The sequence below is a fragment of the Citrus sinensis genome, chromosome 3, assembly GCF_022201045.2.
Source record: "Citrus sinensis cultivar Valencia sweet orange chromosome 3, DVS_A1.0, whole genome shotgun sequence".
NCBI lineage: Eukaryota > Viridiplantae > Streptophyta > Magnoliopsida > Sapindales > Rutaceae > Citrus > Citrus sinensis.
The window spans coordinates 40,055,040-40,074,018 of NC_068558.1; the positions used below are offsets into that span (position 1 = coordinate 40,055,040).

The 18,979-nt window shown below is 32.9% G+C and overlaps 2 protein-coding genes and 1 pseudogene across 3 annotated transcripts in view; all 3 read left to right on the top strand.

Annotated features, from left to right (window-relative positions):
• Nucleotides 1–18,979, top strand: part of LOC102623171 (uncharacterized) — a 50,983-nt gene that overhangs the window by 15,593 nt on the left and 16,411 nt on the right. The window lies entirely within an intron of this gene.
• LOC127901311 (6,7,8-trihydroxycoumarin synthase-like) lies at nucleotides 587–1,755 on the top strand (annotated as a pseudogene).
• The window catches only part of LOC127901305 (cytochrome P450 83B1-like), a 41,392-nt gene continuing 40,300 nt past the window's right edge, over nucleotides 17,888–18,979 (top strand). The window contains exon 1 of one of the 2 annotated variants that reach the window (XM_052438373.1): nucleotides 17,888–18,913. In XM_052438373.1, the coding sequence (XP_052294333.1) occupies nucleotides 18,002–18,913 (912 nt within the window). In that variant the 5' untranslated portion in view covers nucleotides 17,888–18,001. The remainder of the gene's footprint in view (nucleotides 18,914–18,979) is intronic. The other variant, XM_052438372.1, reaches the window with a different exon arrangement.

Sequence of the window (18,979 nt, forward strand, 5' to 3'; positions counted from 1 at the left end):
TTGAAATTGATATTGCAAATACAACCGCAATCGAGAATTCTCTCTTTTACTACTTAAATTGGTTATGAATGAGTCATCAGTCACATGTCCATATTAACTTTCAATCTATATTTAGATTTTTATGATGGTCAATTTCGCCCGAAATAAGCAAATTTACAGCGACCGATTGGAAAACGTGTATTTTAACCTGAGTATTAACGATTACCAGCGACTGATTAACACTTGTTTTAATTGTATTCAGCAGTCATAAAAAATTATTTTTTCTTGTAATATATTTATACCACACATTTTGACTACCACAAACTTAAGTTGCTTGCCGACGTATTTATCACAAATAAAAACTAACATTCGAGGTTTTTCTTTGGACATTTCTATAGATGTTTTAACATTTTAGATTACAATATTTTTCAAAACTTGATTTAATCACTGATTGTTGACTACGACGACGACAAAAAATCTATTTCGCTGTGAAAAGGAATCCACAAGAGTACAAGACAGAGCCTTGATCTAGTAATATTACCGAATATGGTATTTTGTTTCCTTATAAATGAAGAGAGGTTTTGTCTTTGCAGTGGGTAAGGTAAGGGTATAGAACATATTAATGGCTTTACTTATCATCATCAACTTCCTTCTGTGTCTCTCAATCTTTGTCTTCTTCTTTGTTTTGCAAAGGAACGTAAACTCAAGAAATAATACTAAATTACCACCAGGCACCCGGGGCCTTCCTTTCATCGGTAACTTGCACCAGCTTGATGTCCCAAAGCCTCCAGTGTCATTTTGGGAACTGTGAAAAAAATATGGGCCCCTCATGTCCTTGCGTCTTGGTTTTGTGCCATCCCTATTAGTTTCCTCAGCAAAAATGGGTAAAGAGATATTAAAAACCCGTGACCTTCAATTTTGTAGCGGGCCAGCCTTGGTAGGACAACAAAAGCTATCTTACAATGGTCTGGATTTGGCTTTTTCACCCTATGATGAATATTGGAGAGAGATAAGAAAAATTTGTGTCATTCATCTCTTTAACTGTAATAGGGGACAAAATTTTCGGCCCATAGAGAAGACGAAGTTTCGAGAATGATTGAAAAGATTTCAAAATTAGTTGTTGCTTCTAAGCCCGTAAACTAAAGTGAGGTAACGATGTCTCTTACTAGAACCATTGTAGTGATTGAACGTGCTTATAGCCTTGCAAGTTGTTAGAAAAACAATTCAGTGAGATAGATAACAAAGCAAAACAGTGAACTCAATCAGAGAAAGACGAAGAAGAATAAACAGTGAACTCAATCAGAGAAAGACGAAGAAGAATGAAGGAAAAAAAAAACAGAAGTGAAGGTGCCTTAGGGAGGATGTAACAGCTTTTGTATTGAATTTTCTAATTCAATACATTTTAATAATTAATTGTTCGTGCCTAGCTTGCATGGATGATTTTGGGCTGACATTCGTGTACGCAGGATGCGCGGGCGCACACGAGTTCAACCAAATCGGGATTGGATTCGCACCCCCCCACCTGCGCACGCGCGTATGGAGAGAGCCTCTATCTTTATAATTCTTACTCATGCATGGTTAAGTGTTTATATTTAAACACTAATTCCTAGGCTTCTTTTTCCCATGTGGGATAAGACTCATTTCCTTTCAAATTTTCAACTTCAAGGGTGAACTTTGAGAGACAATTTCTCATTCACCCAAGCACTATTTTGAGAAAATAAAATTATACTATTGAAGTATCAACGGAGTAGAATCCGAACCTCATAATATTTTTCACTTTTGTTAAGTGAGACCCACTCAAAATGTGCTCTCAAAATAGCATGTTATGCTATTTTTTCAACACAAGTGACAACCACTTCCCACGATCTCTAACCAGGTTTTAACAAGTTGCACAATGAGAAGATTAAACCCAGAAAGAATCAATTGACACAAGAACAATCTTCAGTGAAAATCAGGAAACTAAAGAAAACAGAATCAATCACAGCCAACACAAAGAACAATTACGTGGTTCAGTTGCACCAAGAATGGCACAACCTACACCCACGGGAGAAGCTTTCTGGAGAGCTTTTAATGAACAACAATGGAGGATCTTTTACACAGCTTACACACAGGACTACAGACAACAATTTTTCCACTCTCTCTAATCTCTCTCTTGATTTGTTTTCTCACACAATCGAATCAAAACTGTTACAGCAGTCAGTTTTATAGCTACCAGAGCAACAAACCAGCAGCCCAGAATGCACAGCTTGTTGACACGTAGTATGTCGACTTTACCGAACTGGCCCAAGCAAGATCACATGACCATCACGTGTATCATCACTTAAAGTTTGGTTTAAACGACATAGAGACACTGCCGTTTTGAAGCATAGTATTATTAAGCAATCAAACACGTGCTCTCCCCGTGACCTTTAATGCTCATAACGCACCAAAACGCTGCCGTTTTATATCTGACGAGTTTGATTCACCAGCAGGCCTCACAACCATTATTTGTAGAATTGGTTTTGGCAAGAGGTACGTGAAGATGAAGCAACAAATGAAAGAAGTAGATTCCATGCCTTGCTTGATGAAACTCAAGCCTTGCTTGTAAGCTTCTTTGTTACAGGTTATTTTCCTTTCATAGGCTGGATTGATAAGCTCACAGGAATGTTGCAACGCCCGCAAAATAACTTCCAAGAAATCGACAGAGTCTACCAGGAACTCATAGACAAGTTTCTGGATCCAAACTGAACAAAAATAGAACAGCTGCAACAGGAGGATGTAATTGATGTTTTACTTCAAATACGAAAAGACCGTGGATTTAAAGTTGATCTGACTATGGATCACATCAAAGCAGTGCTCATGGTTGATAATTTTATAAATAGTTAATTATCTCTAACTCATGCTTAGGGGTGGACTCAAAAATTTTGTGCAGATACCCACTCTTACGGTGTTGTAGAACATTTTACAACATTTAAAGTGCTCTCTGATGTTCCCATCTGAGCATAATATTTACTAAGAAAAACAAGTATATATAGTTGACTGAAATAGAATTCAAGGAAGATATTACATAGTACGAATTTGATTTATTTCGATGGAGTTTGATTAATGAAAGTATATGAAAGTGTGTAAAGAAAGTGGTAAAAAATTTTGGTTATGTGAAAGTTATATAGGCAACATATTATTGTCATATTCCCATTAAGGTACATTTGATTGTGATGATTATGCAAATAAAATAGATCCATATGTCTTTAAAGATGGTTTTGACTTAAACTCGTGGAGTGTTGAGAAGGAAAGAAAAAAAAAAGTTTTGTACAAGATATTTTAGATAATACTACTGAAAAATTATAAAATATTTTAGAAAGTATCTTTTACAAAGAAGTATCTAATTTTTTTTAAATAAAAATAAAAAACAACATTATAAGTTTCTTAATTGATGATACATCTTTTAGAAAAGGCTCATATGCGTTATTTGGATTTAATTGTATATTAAGGGTCAGTTTAGTAATACTGTAATTTTTAAAATAATTGTTGTTAGTTGTGCTGTGAAAATAATCAGTTGCAAAAAAAATCAATTAAATGTTTAGTGAAATTTATTGTCAAAAGTACTGTCAATTTTAAAAAATAGTCGTATGTATTTAACATAACCTATAAACTTATTTAAAGATTTATAAATTTACATATACTATTTTTTTATTGTGTATATATAATAAGTGATAATTAAAATAAATATTTTTAACAAAATTTTGAAAAGCCAAAAGTAATTTTTTTTAAAAAAAATTACTAAATACCAAAATTAACTTTTAAGTTTCAAAATTAATTTTAAGTCTTCCAAAACTATTCATTTTTGTCAAAACACGCTTACCAAGTTCCAAAATCTTGTTCAACAATGATATTCTCACAAAAGTGAGTACAAAGCTTAGTTCAACAAGGACCTTTTTGCAAATTATTTCAATGTTTTATGCTCTTTTGGAATTTATGAATTTTATTAATTTTGATTGATTGGAGCATTTCTCCTTCCATCTCTTCTACATCTATTCTTAAATTTCTTCAAAGTTTTAACTACATCTTTGTAAAGTTCTAAATGATTATCTTTTCCATAGAAATCTACATGTAAATTAATCCCTGAATTTATAATCATTTGTCTTCTTTGAGTTATAGACCATATATTTTCTTCTAACATATCTATGTATACTCCTAAGCTATCTTCCCAATTTAGATACATTCTATCAAAGCTTTCGCATATAAATTGTAATTTGAGGTCTGCATCTTGTATTAACATCTCTATATTATTATTATCCATTGTTTTATGCTCAATTTTGAGTTCTAATATTAGCCTTGCACCTGTCCTGGATTATTTCGAGGGTAGATAAAATTAATTCTATTAATGCTATCCTGTTTTCTTCTTCAGATGAATCGAATATTTCTGGATCATTAATTCCTTTTATTTCTTCATTGTTTGCTTGTAGTTAATCTAGTTTTAACCACAGAAATTGTATAAGCAACTTGATATTCTTAACTAAAGTCTAAATGATCAATTGCATCTAGAAACTTATTAACAGATCTTTCCAATTTTAAGAAATTGAGTTACTCTTATCACTTCCTATCTTATAACATCTCTAAAAGTAAACAAGGCCTAACATGCTTCCGTTTGTGGCTAAAATAAAAGAAGAGTTTAGATCACTAACTAGTGTACTATCTCTCGAATTTCTAAAATATAATCACTAATTGCCTCCAACCATAGAGAGATCCATGGTTGGCACCGCCATAGCTCCACATATCATACAAGATCACTTTAGTGATTATTCCACACAACCCAACGTAACACACAATAGACTGGCCTAATAGGATATGTCTAAGTGATTTCCTTGCAGTTGTCTCTGGAAGAGTGCTTAGTAATAGAAAATCTTCTTCATTTAGCACAAGTATTGGTGTTGAGTGTTAGAAAATGCATATTTATAAAGGAGAAAACCGTCATTTTACATTTTAAGTCTTACTAACAACCCTTACTTTTATATATTTAACCTTCTTGTGATTTAATTACATGTGTTTTATTTTAATTAAGTATTTTATGTATTTTAGGGGCATTATAGTCATTTCACAATAAAGGAGAGATCAGACGGCAAAACGGACATCACTTTTGAACTCAGGACGGTCGAAAACCTTAGGAGGAGCATAAAAGGAAAAATGGCACTATTCACATGTACGGTACTATTCACGTGTACGGTACTGTATACGTTACTGTTCACGACACTGTTCACATAGACGGATGATGACGTGGCATTGACCGATGATGTGGCATTGACTGATGAGGTGTCACGATCCTGTTGGACTAAAATTCTTATGTACTGTTGATGGTGACGTGGCAGCATATCAGTGGACGAAAAATCTCGCGTACGGTGCATGCATCACACAGGATTATTTTCAACCAAACCGCGTTACTGTTCATCCGGGTCAAACCGCGTTACTGTTCAAAGTCGGGTCAAACCGTGTTACTGTTCATCCGCGTGGTCAAACCGTGGACTGTTGACTGATGACGTGGCGCAATCCTAAGCGTCCAAACTGTTTTTAATCCGATGGCCATGATTTACTCCATGTATCTATAAAAAGGGGGCCTCCCCCCCCTAATTTGATATCTCTGAATCCATTTTTGGGATCCATTTTCTGTAATTCCCTCTCCATCTTGTATTTTCTTCGTATTTTAATAAATTCCCATTTTGCCCCTAGTTCAATTATGAGTAGCTAATTTCCTTTCAAGCTTGGGTTGAAGGTGAAGTCTCAACATGTGTCATGGGCTTTATTTGGTAAATTTATTTTCTCTTCCCCTCTAGTTTTTGTGGATGTTTTGACTTCTCGTCGACAAATAATACTAATCTTGTCTAGTACCGCCTTGGTTTCACCAGCCCTCTAGTACAAGGTTATTATTATTTGGCACGATAAGCCCTTAGCACCATATTGATTAGAACGTGGTTCATGAGGTGTGGATTCCCCCCTCATGATTTAATTGACATTAATACGGATTATTTAGCCCATGATGCATGTTGATACGGATCCGAATACCCAAGTACGTCATTTCAATAGATTTCGCTTCAATTTATTCTCGCCATTGCAATTCTAATTTCAGAATTTATTATCGTCATTTCAATTCCAATTTTAGGATAATTTAAATCACTTCCACCACAATTCCAACCACCCATTTACAAAATTAATTCTATATATAATTAAAATCCACCTCCTCGTGGGATCGACACTCAACACCATTGATCTATACTACAATAGATTCGTGCGCTTGCGAGTACATTAAAATTTGCACAACAAGTTTTTGGCGCCGTTGCCGGGGAGGTAAGTAATTTTAATTCATAGAATTAATTTTTGTGAATAATTTCTTTTATTTGTTTTCTTGTATTTTTTTTTTATTATTAAAAAAAAAAAGAAAAAAAAAAGTGAATCTACATTTAAAGGTTAGTATTTCTTTTCTTTTTCTCTTCTTTAAAATTTTGTAATTTAATTTTCCATTTATTTTTCTTTGTAATTTTTTTGTTTATCTTATTAATTTAATTTTTAGTTAATTTCTTTCACGTATTTATTTTTGTGTATTTTTATAGAAAGGTTGTAATAGCGCAATAAGGTTAGTATCGTAATTTCTCCCTCTTCTTTATTTTTATTTGTTTTGTTCCCATCTTTATTTTTTGTTTTGTTTGCATCTTTATTTTTATTTTATTTATTTTGCATGCATGGTCGTAGGTCATTATTACCTAATCTTGAACCTATAGACCTTGAATTAGAAAAAACACTTCGCACACACAAACACGTTAAAAATAAAATGGATTTACAAGCACCACAGGAGAGGCCATTTAAGGACTATTTTAGTCCCTTAGCTAATTTGAGCACGTCATGCATAAGATACCCAAATGTAGCTGCTAGGAGTTTTGAATTAAAACCTAGTGTGTTAAATTGTCTCCCTACATTTTATGGCCTAGAAAATGAGGATCCATATAATCATTTGAATGATTTTCATGCCATTTGTCAAACATTCAAATATGAGAATTTTTCAGATGATGATGTTAAACTTAGACTATTCCCATTTTCTTTAAAAGATAGAGCTCGTTCATGGCTTAATACATTGCCTGCTAATAGCATGACATATGTTTTTATTTACTAGTGGATTGTGGATTCCCTTTTGATAAGGTGACCTCTCTTCTTTTATCATTAAAGACAATGGTTGTCTTCTTTTCCTAATGGCAAACAACATTATCTTGTTGTGGTGAGCTTTATCGTTTTGGAATCTTTCTTTTTGAAATTTTTATGCTTTTAGGATAGCATCTTTTATCTTTTTCAATGGGCCCTCTCACATGTCAATTATTAGATCTTCGTCTAGAGACATGTCTTCCCCACAAGAATCTTCTTTTGATCCTTCGTAGCAGTAGCCACATAATGACTGATGTTTTAGCACCTTGCATACCTTGTGGTGCATCTAGAGACATGTCTTCTCCGCTAGAATCTCCTTTTGATCCTTCGTAGTAGTAGCCACATGATGACTGATGCTTTAGTGCCTTGCATACCTCGTGGTGTGTCAGCAAGTTGAATTCCACGAGATTTTTGTATATTCCTTTTTTTCTTTTTTAATATGGCATGTCTGGCTAAAATGCTTTCTTTTCTTCTCATAGAAAAGATTATACGCTCTTTTGTGACATCGTGAAGCCATATTTTCTCCTTACTTATCTTCTCAAGAGACTCATAGAGGACTTTCATTCCTATGGCCCTTTTGCTGGTGAGAGCTTTGGGGTCGAATAATTCAGGATGATAATCATTGTAGACTTGATGATTAAACAATTGTTTCGTCATTTTTATATTTTAAACCAAAAACTTGGCTCTGATACCATTTTTGCGGACAAATTCAACCCAAGATCCAAGTAAGGATGTATATGATTAATTTTCAAGATTTTATCAAAATTTTGTAATTATCTTTTTTCAAAACTCACCGTTTTGTACAATCTTTTGTGCAATCCTCTGTGAGAATGTCTTTTTCCAATCTTGTTTTATCCTTACGCCATCTTTTACTGCTGTCTTTTAGCCCCGGACATCATTATCATTTTTCAACCGTTTCAACAGGCTGGCCACCACAAACTGTTTTAATGCATTTATCCACATCCGTTCTTTTTCGGAAGCAAAATCCAACGTTCATCATTTCGTGTTTGTTGCATACATTTGCATGTAACGAAGCAGGGGCCTTTTTGACATATCACAACAGTTTTTCTTTTTCCTTTTGCCTTAAATGAAACACTATTGTGTTAGAATTTACGTTCCACGTAAAGTTGACGGTAAAAACTAAATTCCGATTTGAGTATTGAGATCCCGTTTCGAAAGGTATGAGATTCAATACTAATTTTTAAAATCGATTTGGAATTGGTCGGAATTTGAGACAAAATTTTGTGTCAATTAATGATTGGGATGGGATCGAGACAATCAACGAAGTCGTTGCTAGCGATTACAGGCTCAGGCATAATACTTTTACATCCAGCTTTTTCTGATTTTCTTTTAAGTTACATTATACGAAATACTTGTGACTGCACTACGCATGTGTCTTTGATAGTTCAATTAACGCTCCATAACTGATGGAAGCCCTTGGAAACTGGTAATTTGAGTCATTTGCAGTTGATGTTCCAGAAGGAAACGCCAAGGTTGAGACATGTTACTTTCGGATGCTTTTTCTTTAAGGCCTATTTTTTTTTTTAATTTATAGCTTTTATTATCGTTTTAAATTTGTCCGAAAGTATCTTTTTTACCAATAATGTTTGTAAATCAAGAAATAGTTAAAATTCCGCTAGGTGAAAATACAAGTTTGGAATTTTATTTTTTGAGTGCAGACGAGTGCAGACGAATTTTATTTTTTAATTGCGGCTGAGTTAGGTATCTATTAGGGATGGCAATTGTACCCGCAAACCCGCAAACCCGCCCAAACCCACCCGCCAAAACCCGCCCGCTGCGGGTAATTTTACCCGTTGCGGGCAGGTTTAGTATTATAAATTAAAACCCGCACATGGATGCGGGTGGGTTTGGTATTAACCTTATATCCGGTGGATACCCGCATGGATATCCACCAAACCCGCAATATTTTTTAAAAATATTTTTAGTTTAATTTTAATCTAAAAATGTATAAAGAAAATAATGTCATTAATTAAATTACCAAATAGCCAAAGGCTCAAAGTTGTGTATGTGTGTATGTGGCCTATATCCTATTCTAAAGTCATAATCTAAAGAAAACTAAAGGTATTTTCCTTCGAATTAGTATTTGAAAATATTAATCTTAATTATTATTATAGGCATTGTGTTGGATGGGTGCTTATGGTGGTGAATGAAATGAATATCTTCTCTTGGAGCTTGTTTTAAATGATAATATAAAATGTAATTATTATTTTTAGATACTAGTTTGTGTTTTTTAAATGGATTTGTGTAATTTATACTTAATTTGAGAATTTGTGTTGAATTGATGTGGAAATTTTAATTTTTCATTTACATTATTTAAATATAAAATTGAGTATGTTATATGGAATTTGAGGTTATTATTATAAATTTATATATTAAACATTTGTGATTTTAAATACGGAAACCCGCAAAAAATCCGCCGGATACCATTGCGGGTTTGGTAATTGTTAAAACCCGCTGCGGGTGGATTTTTGTAAAAAAATTAAAACCCGCTGCGGGTTGCGGGTGAGTTTGGTAATTTAAATTTTGTGCGGGTTTGGGTTTGGTAATGGCAAACCCGCTGCGGGCGGTGCCCATTGCCATCCCTAGTATCTATACTGAAACAGTAAAACTCACTCATTGCCATCCGTAAGATTGCTATAAGGTTAAATAAATAAAAGAAATTAAAAGAAAATTTTGTCTGAGGATACAAATAAAATGGGAGCCTTAACAATCTTCGTTGGAAAAAAAAAAGAAAAAGAAAGAAACACTAAACGCATCCTTTACTCCAATTAATTTTTCTTTTAAAAGTCTATTGTAGGTGTAAATTACGGCACCTCCACCAATAGGGATGCGATCTAAACGAAATATACATTATAGAGATTGCACGTGCATCATCAATCCTGCTTTCAGTGCTCCTCATGTTTTCTTTCTTTCTTATGTGTAATGAACGTTGATGTCCATAGGGATGGCAAAACTCCGGGCCAGGTCCGGGTATCGCAATGACCGGACCCGACCCGGATGCATAGATGCCCAGGCCGGGTTGTGTTGGGTTTTAATCCGGGTACCCAAATTTTATATTTTTTAATATTATATGTGTATATTTTTTATTTTTTGGTAATTTTATAAGTTTTAAATTTATTTTAATAAAATTTGACATGAAAATATGAACTTTAAGTGTTTAAAATTTTATATATGTGTAATAAATGAGTCAAATAAATATAAATATTTAAAATAAGATATTTTTATAATATTTTTTTAATAAAATCCGGGTTCCGGGTTTATCAAATGATGCCTAAGACCGGCCCGACTTCATAATTTCCCAACCCAAAAAGTCCGGGTGCGGTCCGGGTCCGGACCGGGCGGGTATTTTTGCCACCCCTAGATGTCCATGTGCTCCCACAGTTTTAAGAAATTTTTTTGCTTATAAATTTTTTTTTTTGAATTAACTACCAAGTCCGATATATCCGAGTGGGTAATTGCACATTATCTATTCCCTGATGTCACATATTTTTGTCTTTCACTGTCCTTAAATTACAATGAAATGGAATAATATTGGCAACAGTAGAAAATATAATAAGTAAAAAATTTATAAAAATAATGTTTTGTTTTATAATCAAAAGTTTAAATAGAAATATGAAAGTAAAAAGTTAAACACAAAATAAAATAAAGAAAAATAAAAGAATTTTTTAAAAGGAGAAATATATTATCTTTAATTAGAAAATGTTTCATTTTAAATAAGAACTATAATTTGTCATTTTGTTATATTTGAATTAGTTTAATTTGATTGTATTTATTTCTTGGATTAGGGAACAATAATGATATTCATTCCTTATTGGCAGTGCTTACTTGCAAAAAATATGGAGGAATAAGAATAAATTTTGGGTTGAGTCCATAAATTTGAAAAAAAGGAATGAGAATCTTATTGGTATGAATAGAGGTGGGAATAAAAATTGGGGAATGATTTTTTATCTTTTAAAAAATAAAAATTCTTTTTTTATATCATATTAATATTAAATAATTATTATTATTGATGTTATTATTTATACTAAAAATATTAATTATTTATTTTGTTAGTGAACAAATACATAACTGTAATAAAGCCATATAAATATCTTACAACAATTCATTACGATTATAAGATAAAATAGACACATCAATTAGAATATAATTTATTCTAATTCTAATTCTTGCAGTTCAAGTATAAATTTATTCTAATTCTTATTTTACATTTTAATTCCAGTATATTTCGATATTAGCCTATTCTAATTCCTATCTATTCTGATCCTGGAAAAATAAATGCATCTAATTCAATTATAATAGGGGCATTAGAGGCTAAATTTAAACTTAAAGAGTAGTTCCGATATTAGACCATATTTTAAGGACATCTATGAAAATGTAATCAACAAAAAAAAAAAAGGTTACACCATCATCGTTTTGTTGGCAACAATAACGTTGAAGTGGTCTGTCTCCTTGCGAGTTGTGCGACCCCTTCGGTCGCAAGGAGACGCCAATCTTTTCAATTTGTCGATTTGCTTTCCTAAAGCAATACAATAAAACTCAAAGCCCCATTTCAAAACTTGTGCAAGAAGGAGATGTAACTGACGTATGTGTTGAAAAGTCAAAACAACTTTTTGACATGCATAACCTTCTAGCCGCAATGTTGGAAGCATGTGGATGGAATCATGAAAATGAAGCCAAATGAGTTGGTGAAGCATGTAATATTTTGATAAATTCACAATATTTTTGATAATTTGATAAATTATTGGTGAGCACCGAATTTGTAATAGTATAAAATACTTCCTATAAATAGAGGGAGTTTTTTATTTGTTAAGCATCCTAAAATTGTTAAGCTTATAAATTTCTAAGCTTTTGAGAAAAGTGAGAGAAGTATGTCTGGGAAATTTATCTTTCTTGCATAGTGTGAGAGTACTGGATATATTTAGATTTCTGGAAAGTGAGATTCGTTACTCAAATATTTGTACTCTATTAATTATTAAATAAACAATTATCCTTTCTTGCCTCCGTAGATGTAGGTTTAATTACCGAATTACGTTAAATTTTTGTGTCTTTTATTTTTCTATAATTATTTGGTGCGCTTGATTCCGCATTCCGCGCACAACAGTATGCTGTCTTTCCATTTCTTGGTGCATGTATATATAAGTTTGAATATCAGCTGAGTCGGCCAACACAAGCAAGCAATTTTAGTTTTTCGGTCAGTATTGTTTCCTTATCCTATGAATTTATCTTCAAATTTATTATATTTTCACTTCAATTGTATTTCTGGGTACTCGTGTTTTGCTTTTCTTTGATGATTTTGGTGTTTTTCTTTGGCTCTTTTTTTTTTTTACTTTGTCTACTGGTTAATTTAGTTACTTAGATAAAGTTATTTGCTCGAATAACTTAATCTTTTGCTATTTAATGTCGAGTTAATTTCTTGTATCAAATCTTATCACAAATGATGCATGAGTAATTCCGTTAAGTAGGATATCTTTAACCCTTTTTTTTTCTTTTTTGCTTTTTAATTTTTTTGGTGTAGATAATGTTTGCTTTGGTTCAATCTTGCGTTTCTAAACTGTTGCATTAATTTTCCCAAGTCTTTTTGTTGCTGTTTATGGGGCAATAGTGATTTCGTTTCTCAGAATTCTGTAAATACTTATTATTCCTAGTTTGGTTTAATGTAGTGCGAAGTTAATTTATCATAATGGCTTACATTCCACCACATAAGCGGCACTGGAAGGACCCACAGAGGCCATCTCCAGCTCCACAGATGCTTGTGCCTAAATTCAACAGAAGCTTAAACTTGGGATTGCCCAAGCTTAATGAAGACAGGAGTGGAAATATTGTGCATGCAGATTGCAGAGCATGCCGTATTCAGGTGGTTTGCCGTAGGCTTGGATGGTGATAGCGGCTTTCCTACTTCTTTCCAATCTGAGCCGTCCTCAGTGGAGCCTGTTGAGCATAAAAGAGGAGTAAAGCCGTTAGTTTTAGTGAACAATAATCTGGCTGAAGGTTAGTGTTCTGCCTTTTTTTTTTTTGTTTTATCTTAATTTGTTCTACTTTCGTTCTTGATTTATGTCTGGTGTTAACTTTACTTATGTGGACATTTGGCTTTCTGGTTGGTAGATAATGATGAAGTGAGGGGGAATATATCAAGAAGCCCATGGGGACCGGTAGCAGAAAATGTATGGCGGGATGTGTTGAGTGCTTATAAGATTGTCAAGAACGAATTCGAGAAAAAGCCAACAATTGCTAGATTTGGCGAAGTTCATTTCCATAGATATGTGATCTGGTTCCCATTGCTGCTACAGCGTGGATGTTTTGTGTTAGATCATTCCTCTCCTTTCTTTCGACTTTGAACTTAAAGCAAACAAAAATGCATGTATATACTAAAATCTGACAGACATCTTGTGTTAGTATTACTTGATTTCTGGTATGAGAAACAAATCAATCTCTTGCCGCCGTGAGTCCGTGACCAAGTTTTATTGTTTGAATTTTCATAGGGACAACACATTATATCATTGCTTGACCTTATTTCTTGCAGTAAACATGATTCCATTCTTCTATCACATTTTTGAAGCCTCCATTAGTTTTTGTATTACAAGCGCCTCAAAGAAGTAATTATATCATTCATCTCGATGCAGGAACAATTTACTGCACTTAGGAAGTGAAAAGGAAGGTCAGGTTGCTGAAGAAACCACTTTGAGGCAAATGAAGTGATCCTTTTACTCAAATGTCCCTGCTACATACATGGAAGACATTAGAAATGAAGTTGTGCCAAAAATTGGAGTTTATTTTGAAGAGTACAAGGATATATATACCACGTCAAGGTAGTTCTTCTGCTAAAATCTTCAGTATTAGTGATCAAGTTTCGTTTATCTCCCACTTAATTAACCATTGATTCTTCCCACTCCCCGCCCCGGCAGTGTAGTTGAGGGTGCGTTTGGTATTGTTTTTTAATTGGTGTTTTTTATGTTTGTTTTAGAGAAGGAAAATGATGTTTTGATGTCAGATTTTTTAAATTGAAAATACTTTTGGTAGTTTATTTTCAAATAGTATATGAAAATGAAAAATAGTAAAAATGCGTTTGGTTGTTTGTTGGAAAATAAGAAAAGCAATAAATTTTTTTTTGGTATAATATTTTTTAAAACACATTTTTCAACTAGTACTTATTCAATAATAGTATTTTTTTAACTGGTCTATTATTATTATTATTATTAATTTAATAAAATAAACTGAAAATGGACCTAACTATAACTTTTTTTTTCTTTCTGAAGTAGTTTATTTGTGGGTAATTCAAATTTACAATCCAGAAAATACTATAAAAATGTCAATATAGATTATTTTTGCATCCACATATAACGAATTATTTGCATGTATATAGCAATAACCACCGGTTAAAACATTAAAGAGGGAAAAAAAATATCATACTTGACACAAATAAATCATGTCACATTGCTTCCAAACTAATTTTTAGTTACATTAATTTAGTCTTTACTTTTGATCAAATAAAATAAATTTATAATTATCACTCTATATTATTTTTATAATTTAATAATTAAAAATCAAATATATATTATGTAAGTTATTTTATTCATGGAAACATTTTTAGGAGGCTTACAAAGAGAGAGATGAGATTTTAGTAAAGAAAGAAAAAAAATTAAATGAAATTTGTATGTGGGCCCCAAAGAAGATCAATCTTGACACACGTCCCTTTATGCCAACCTGTTTTTGTCCAGTGTTCTTTTAAAGTTGGAGAACGTCAAATTGGCTTTCTCCAACTTTTCTTTATAAATGTTGGAGAACGAAAACTTTCCGTTTTCTTTGTTTTTAATTTACTGACGTAAAACTGTCAACCAAACAAAATTTTCTTAATTTTTATTCTTGAAAAACGAAAAACATTAAGTGAAAAACGTTACCAGACACACCCTAAAACACTTGAGCTCTATAAAGCAAGTTTTCTGCTCCTGGCTAACTATTCTTTATGGACAATGGATCGAATATTGTGTTTGTTGCCTGTGTTTTAAAGGAGATTTTTGCTACTTCAAACATTGCAACAGGACTTTTGCTGTTTTGAATTAAATAGATGAGGGTTTGAATATAATATTTTCAATGTGAATCATGAAGGATCTATTCAAAATAAAAGTGATAAAGATTAAGAAAGAACTTAAGAAACTAAGAGCTTTTAGAAGTCTTTGAAGAAATAATATCAATTTGAAAGGAAAAGAATTTAAAATGAAGAAGAAAAAGATAATTGATAATAAGTAAGACTAACTGGACATCTGATTGAGGAACAAGCTTGTTAATTCAAACTATTATAACCAATTGGGAATTGAATTAAGTTAACAGTTAACTCGTAATTGAATGTCTAAACTAACAATGTATACAATTACAGATGAGACTATAAAATTGCAAAGATACTGCTGATTGTGAATCAATTTGAATAGGGATGACAAAAATTCTCACGGGGACGGGTACCTTCAGGGATTTTCTCCATTCGGGGAGGGTATGGAGATAATTTCATACCCAATTTCTTATTCGGGGAGGGGACGGGGATGAGGTGGAACCCCCATCCCCATCCCCTACCCATTTCCCCATTTTTATTTTTATTTTTATTTTTATTTTTTTACAATTACTAGTAAATAAATTATAAAATTTAAATTATAAAATTATAAATATTGGTAAAAATAAAAAATATCAAAATATTTATATTATTAAAGTTTTAGGCTTAATTAACTAATTAAAGTCCTAAATTTTTATTTAGGACATTAAAAAAATCGGGTAAAATCTATTAGTCCAAAAATTTTATTTTAATTTTAATATTCATTAAATGTTTTAAACTTAAATTTATTTTTTATTTATTTTTAGATGTTATAATTGCCCACAGCGAATCACAATTTTAATATCTAATTTAATCTAATCTAATCTGATCTAATATTTGCTCTTGATTTGCTCCGACTTAACTATTGTGCTGTAAATGGAATATTTCACATTTATAAAGTGCCCACACCACCATTGAAAAAGTTAATTTTGAATCTAAATTCGATTTTATTTGTAACAATTTTGTATTAGACTATTAATTTATTCACGATAGTTTGTAAAAAAAAAAAAGTTTATATCCCTTACATGCTGCGTTACTTACTCATTTAATGTATGTGACTTTTGTAATGGATATTAATGTAAGATATATTTCAAACTTTACTTTTATTTGAATTTTTTATTTTAATATGATTAACTCAAAATCAAAAACAAAAAATGTATTAGTTATTCGGAGATCGGGGACCCTTGGGGATCCCCTATTATTATTCGGAGAGGAGATGGAGATGCTCTCAAGTAATTCTGACGGGAACGGGGACGAGACGGGAAAATACACAAAATATCGGGAATGAGTACGAGGAGATTGGTCCCCTCCCCTCCCCTCCCCATTGCCATCCCTAAATTTGAACATGCCAATCCTTAGGAATTCCTTTCAGTATCATGGGATTTAGATCTCAATTATCTTTTTTATTTGAGTACGGTGACATCCCGAACTATCAAAAATACCCACTTGTCCAAACATGCCTATGTCCACTTTACCATTTATTTATGAAATGTTCTAATAAAATGGGGCAAGTCCATATAATACAATCATTTTCAATTGCCCAGCATTTGGAATACAGATGCTTTGTTTCTTCGGTTTTTTATTTTTTGTTCTTTTTTATTTACTTGATACAACTAATAAGTAAATTCATAGCATTTTCTATCACCTCTTTTTTAGTTGGGAGTATTAGTAAATCAACTCTGTAATGCTCTGCCTCTTTACCATAAAAGCTGCATTTTAATGGCATCAGCTTACAGTTAAGCGTGCTAAGTAAAACAATTCTTTATTGTGACATTTTCATCCTCCAGAAAATACATAAATAAAAGACCAAACCATCGTTGTTTTGATTTCATAACAGCATCATCCATCACTTTCCTACAAGCTTTAGAAGGCCGGAGGCTGAAGCTCAATCAATTGAGTTGTTATTGCATTTCTCACTGCAAGAGTGCGGCAATTCAATTGACTTTTTGGCACTTTTGATGGACGGAGTTAAATGGTGGGTTTCGGCTTGCAGTCACTTGTGTTTGTTCAATTTTATTTTTGTTAAAATCCATGAATATTAATTACTACCTTGTTCACTGTTCAGTAAAAATAAAACAACACCAGAAAAAGATTTTTGCTATATAACAACAGTTTTTTTTTTTTTTTTTTCAATTGAACACTATTGTGTTAGAATATACTTCCCAGTTAAGGTTGATAGAAAAAACCAAATTTCAATCAGTATTCGGATTCTGTCCCAAAACAAGCACTTACTGATCACAACTTCGACCAACTTATTTTTCCACCACACAATTTGCTCAACTTTTATCTATACCACACATTTTAACTGCCACTAACTTAAGCTACGTGGCTTAAGATATTATAGAAACTAACACCCAGATTTTTCTTAAGATATTTCTACAGAAGAGAGGGCTACCATACAGATTCTGTAAGGTACAGCCCTCACATGAATAGTACTTAATTGTGGATCCGCGTGGGATCCACAACCGAGTTTGTGAGTCAGCTGTAACTTACCGAATCTGTAAGTTAGTAAGCTCCTTCTACAGATATTTTAACATTTTAGATTGTAAATTACTTTTGAACACTTGATTTAATCACTGATTGTTGACGATAACAGGCAAATTTGTTTCGTTGTGCTAACCGGACAAGCGATAAGGACTTCACAAGAGTACAAAACAGAGCCCCGATCTAATAATATTACTGAACATAGCATTTTTGTTTCCTTATTAATGGAGAGAGGCAGTTCTGTTTTTGCAGTGATTAAGCGCATAGAAGATATTAATGGCTTTACTTATCATCATCAACTTCCTTTTGTGTCTCCCCTTCTTCCTCTTCTTCTTTGCTTTGCAAAGGCTCATAACCTCAAGAAATAATACTAAATTACCACCCGGCCCCTGGGGCCTTCCCTTAATCGGTAACTTACACCAGTTTGATGTCTCAAAGCCTCAAGTGTCATTTTGGGAGCTGTCACGGAAATATGGCCCCCTCATGTCCTTGCGTCTTGGTTTTGTGCCATCCCTAGTAGTTTCCTCAGCAAAACTGGCTAAAGAGATATTAAAAACCCATGACCTTCAATTTTGTAGCAGGCCAGCCTTGGTAGGACAACAAAAGTTATCTTACAATGGTCTTGATTTGGCGTTTTCACCCTATGATGGTTATTGGAGAGAGATAAGAAAAATTTGTGTCATTCATCTCTTTAACTCTAACAGGGTAGAAAATTTTCGACCCATTAGAGAAGATGAAGTTTCAAGAATGATTGAAAAGATTTCAAAATCAGTTGCTGCTTCTAATCCCTTAAACTTAAGCGAGGTAATGAGGTCTCTTACAAGCACCATTATTTGTAGAATTGGATTTGGCAAGAGGTATGATGACGATAAAGCAACAAGTGCAAGAAGTAGATTCCATGCCCTGCTTAATGAAACTCAAGCCTTGTTTGTAAGCTTTTTTGTTACAGATTATTTTCCTTTCATGGGCTGGATTGATAAGCTCACAGGAATGATGCAACGCCTGCAAAATAACTTCCAAGAACTCGATAGATTCTACCAGGAACTCATCGACGAGCATTTGGATCCAAACAGAACAAAATCGGAATTGGCGCAACAGGAGGATATAATCGATGTTTTACTTCAAATACGAAAAGATCGTGGATTTAAAGTTGACTTGACTTTGGACCACATCAAAGCAGTGCTCATGGTGAATAATTTTATAAATAGTTATATGTAGACTCGTGCTCAGGCGCAGACTTAAAATTTTGTGCTG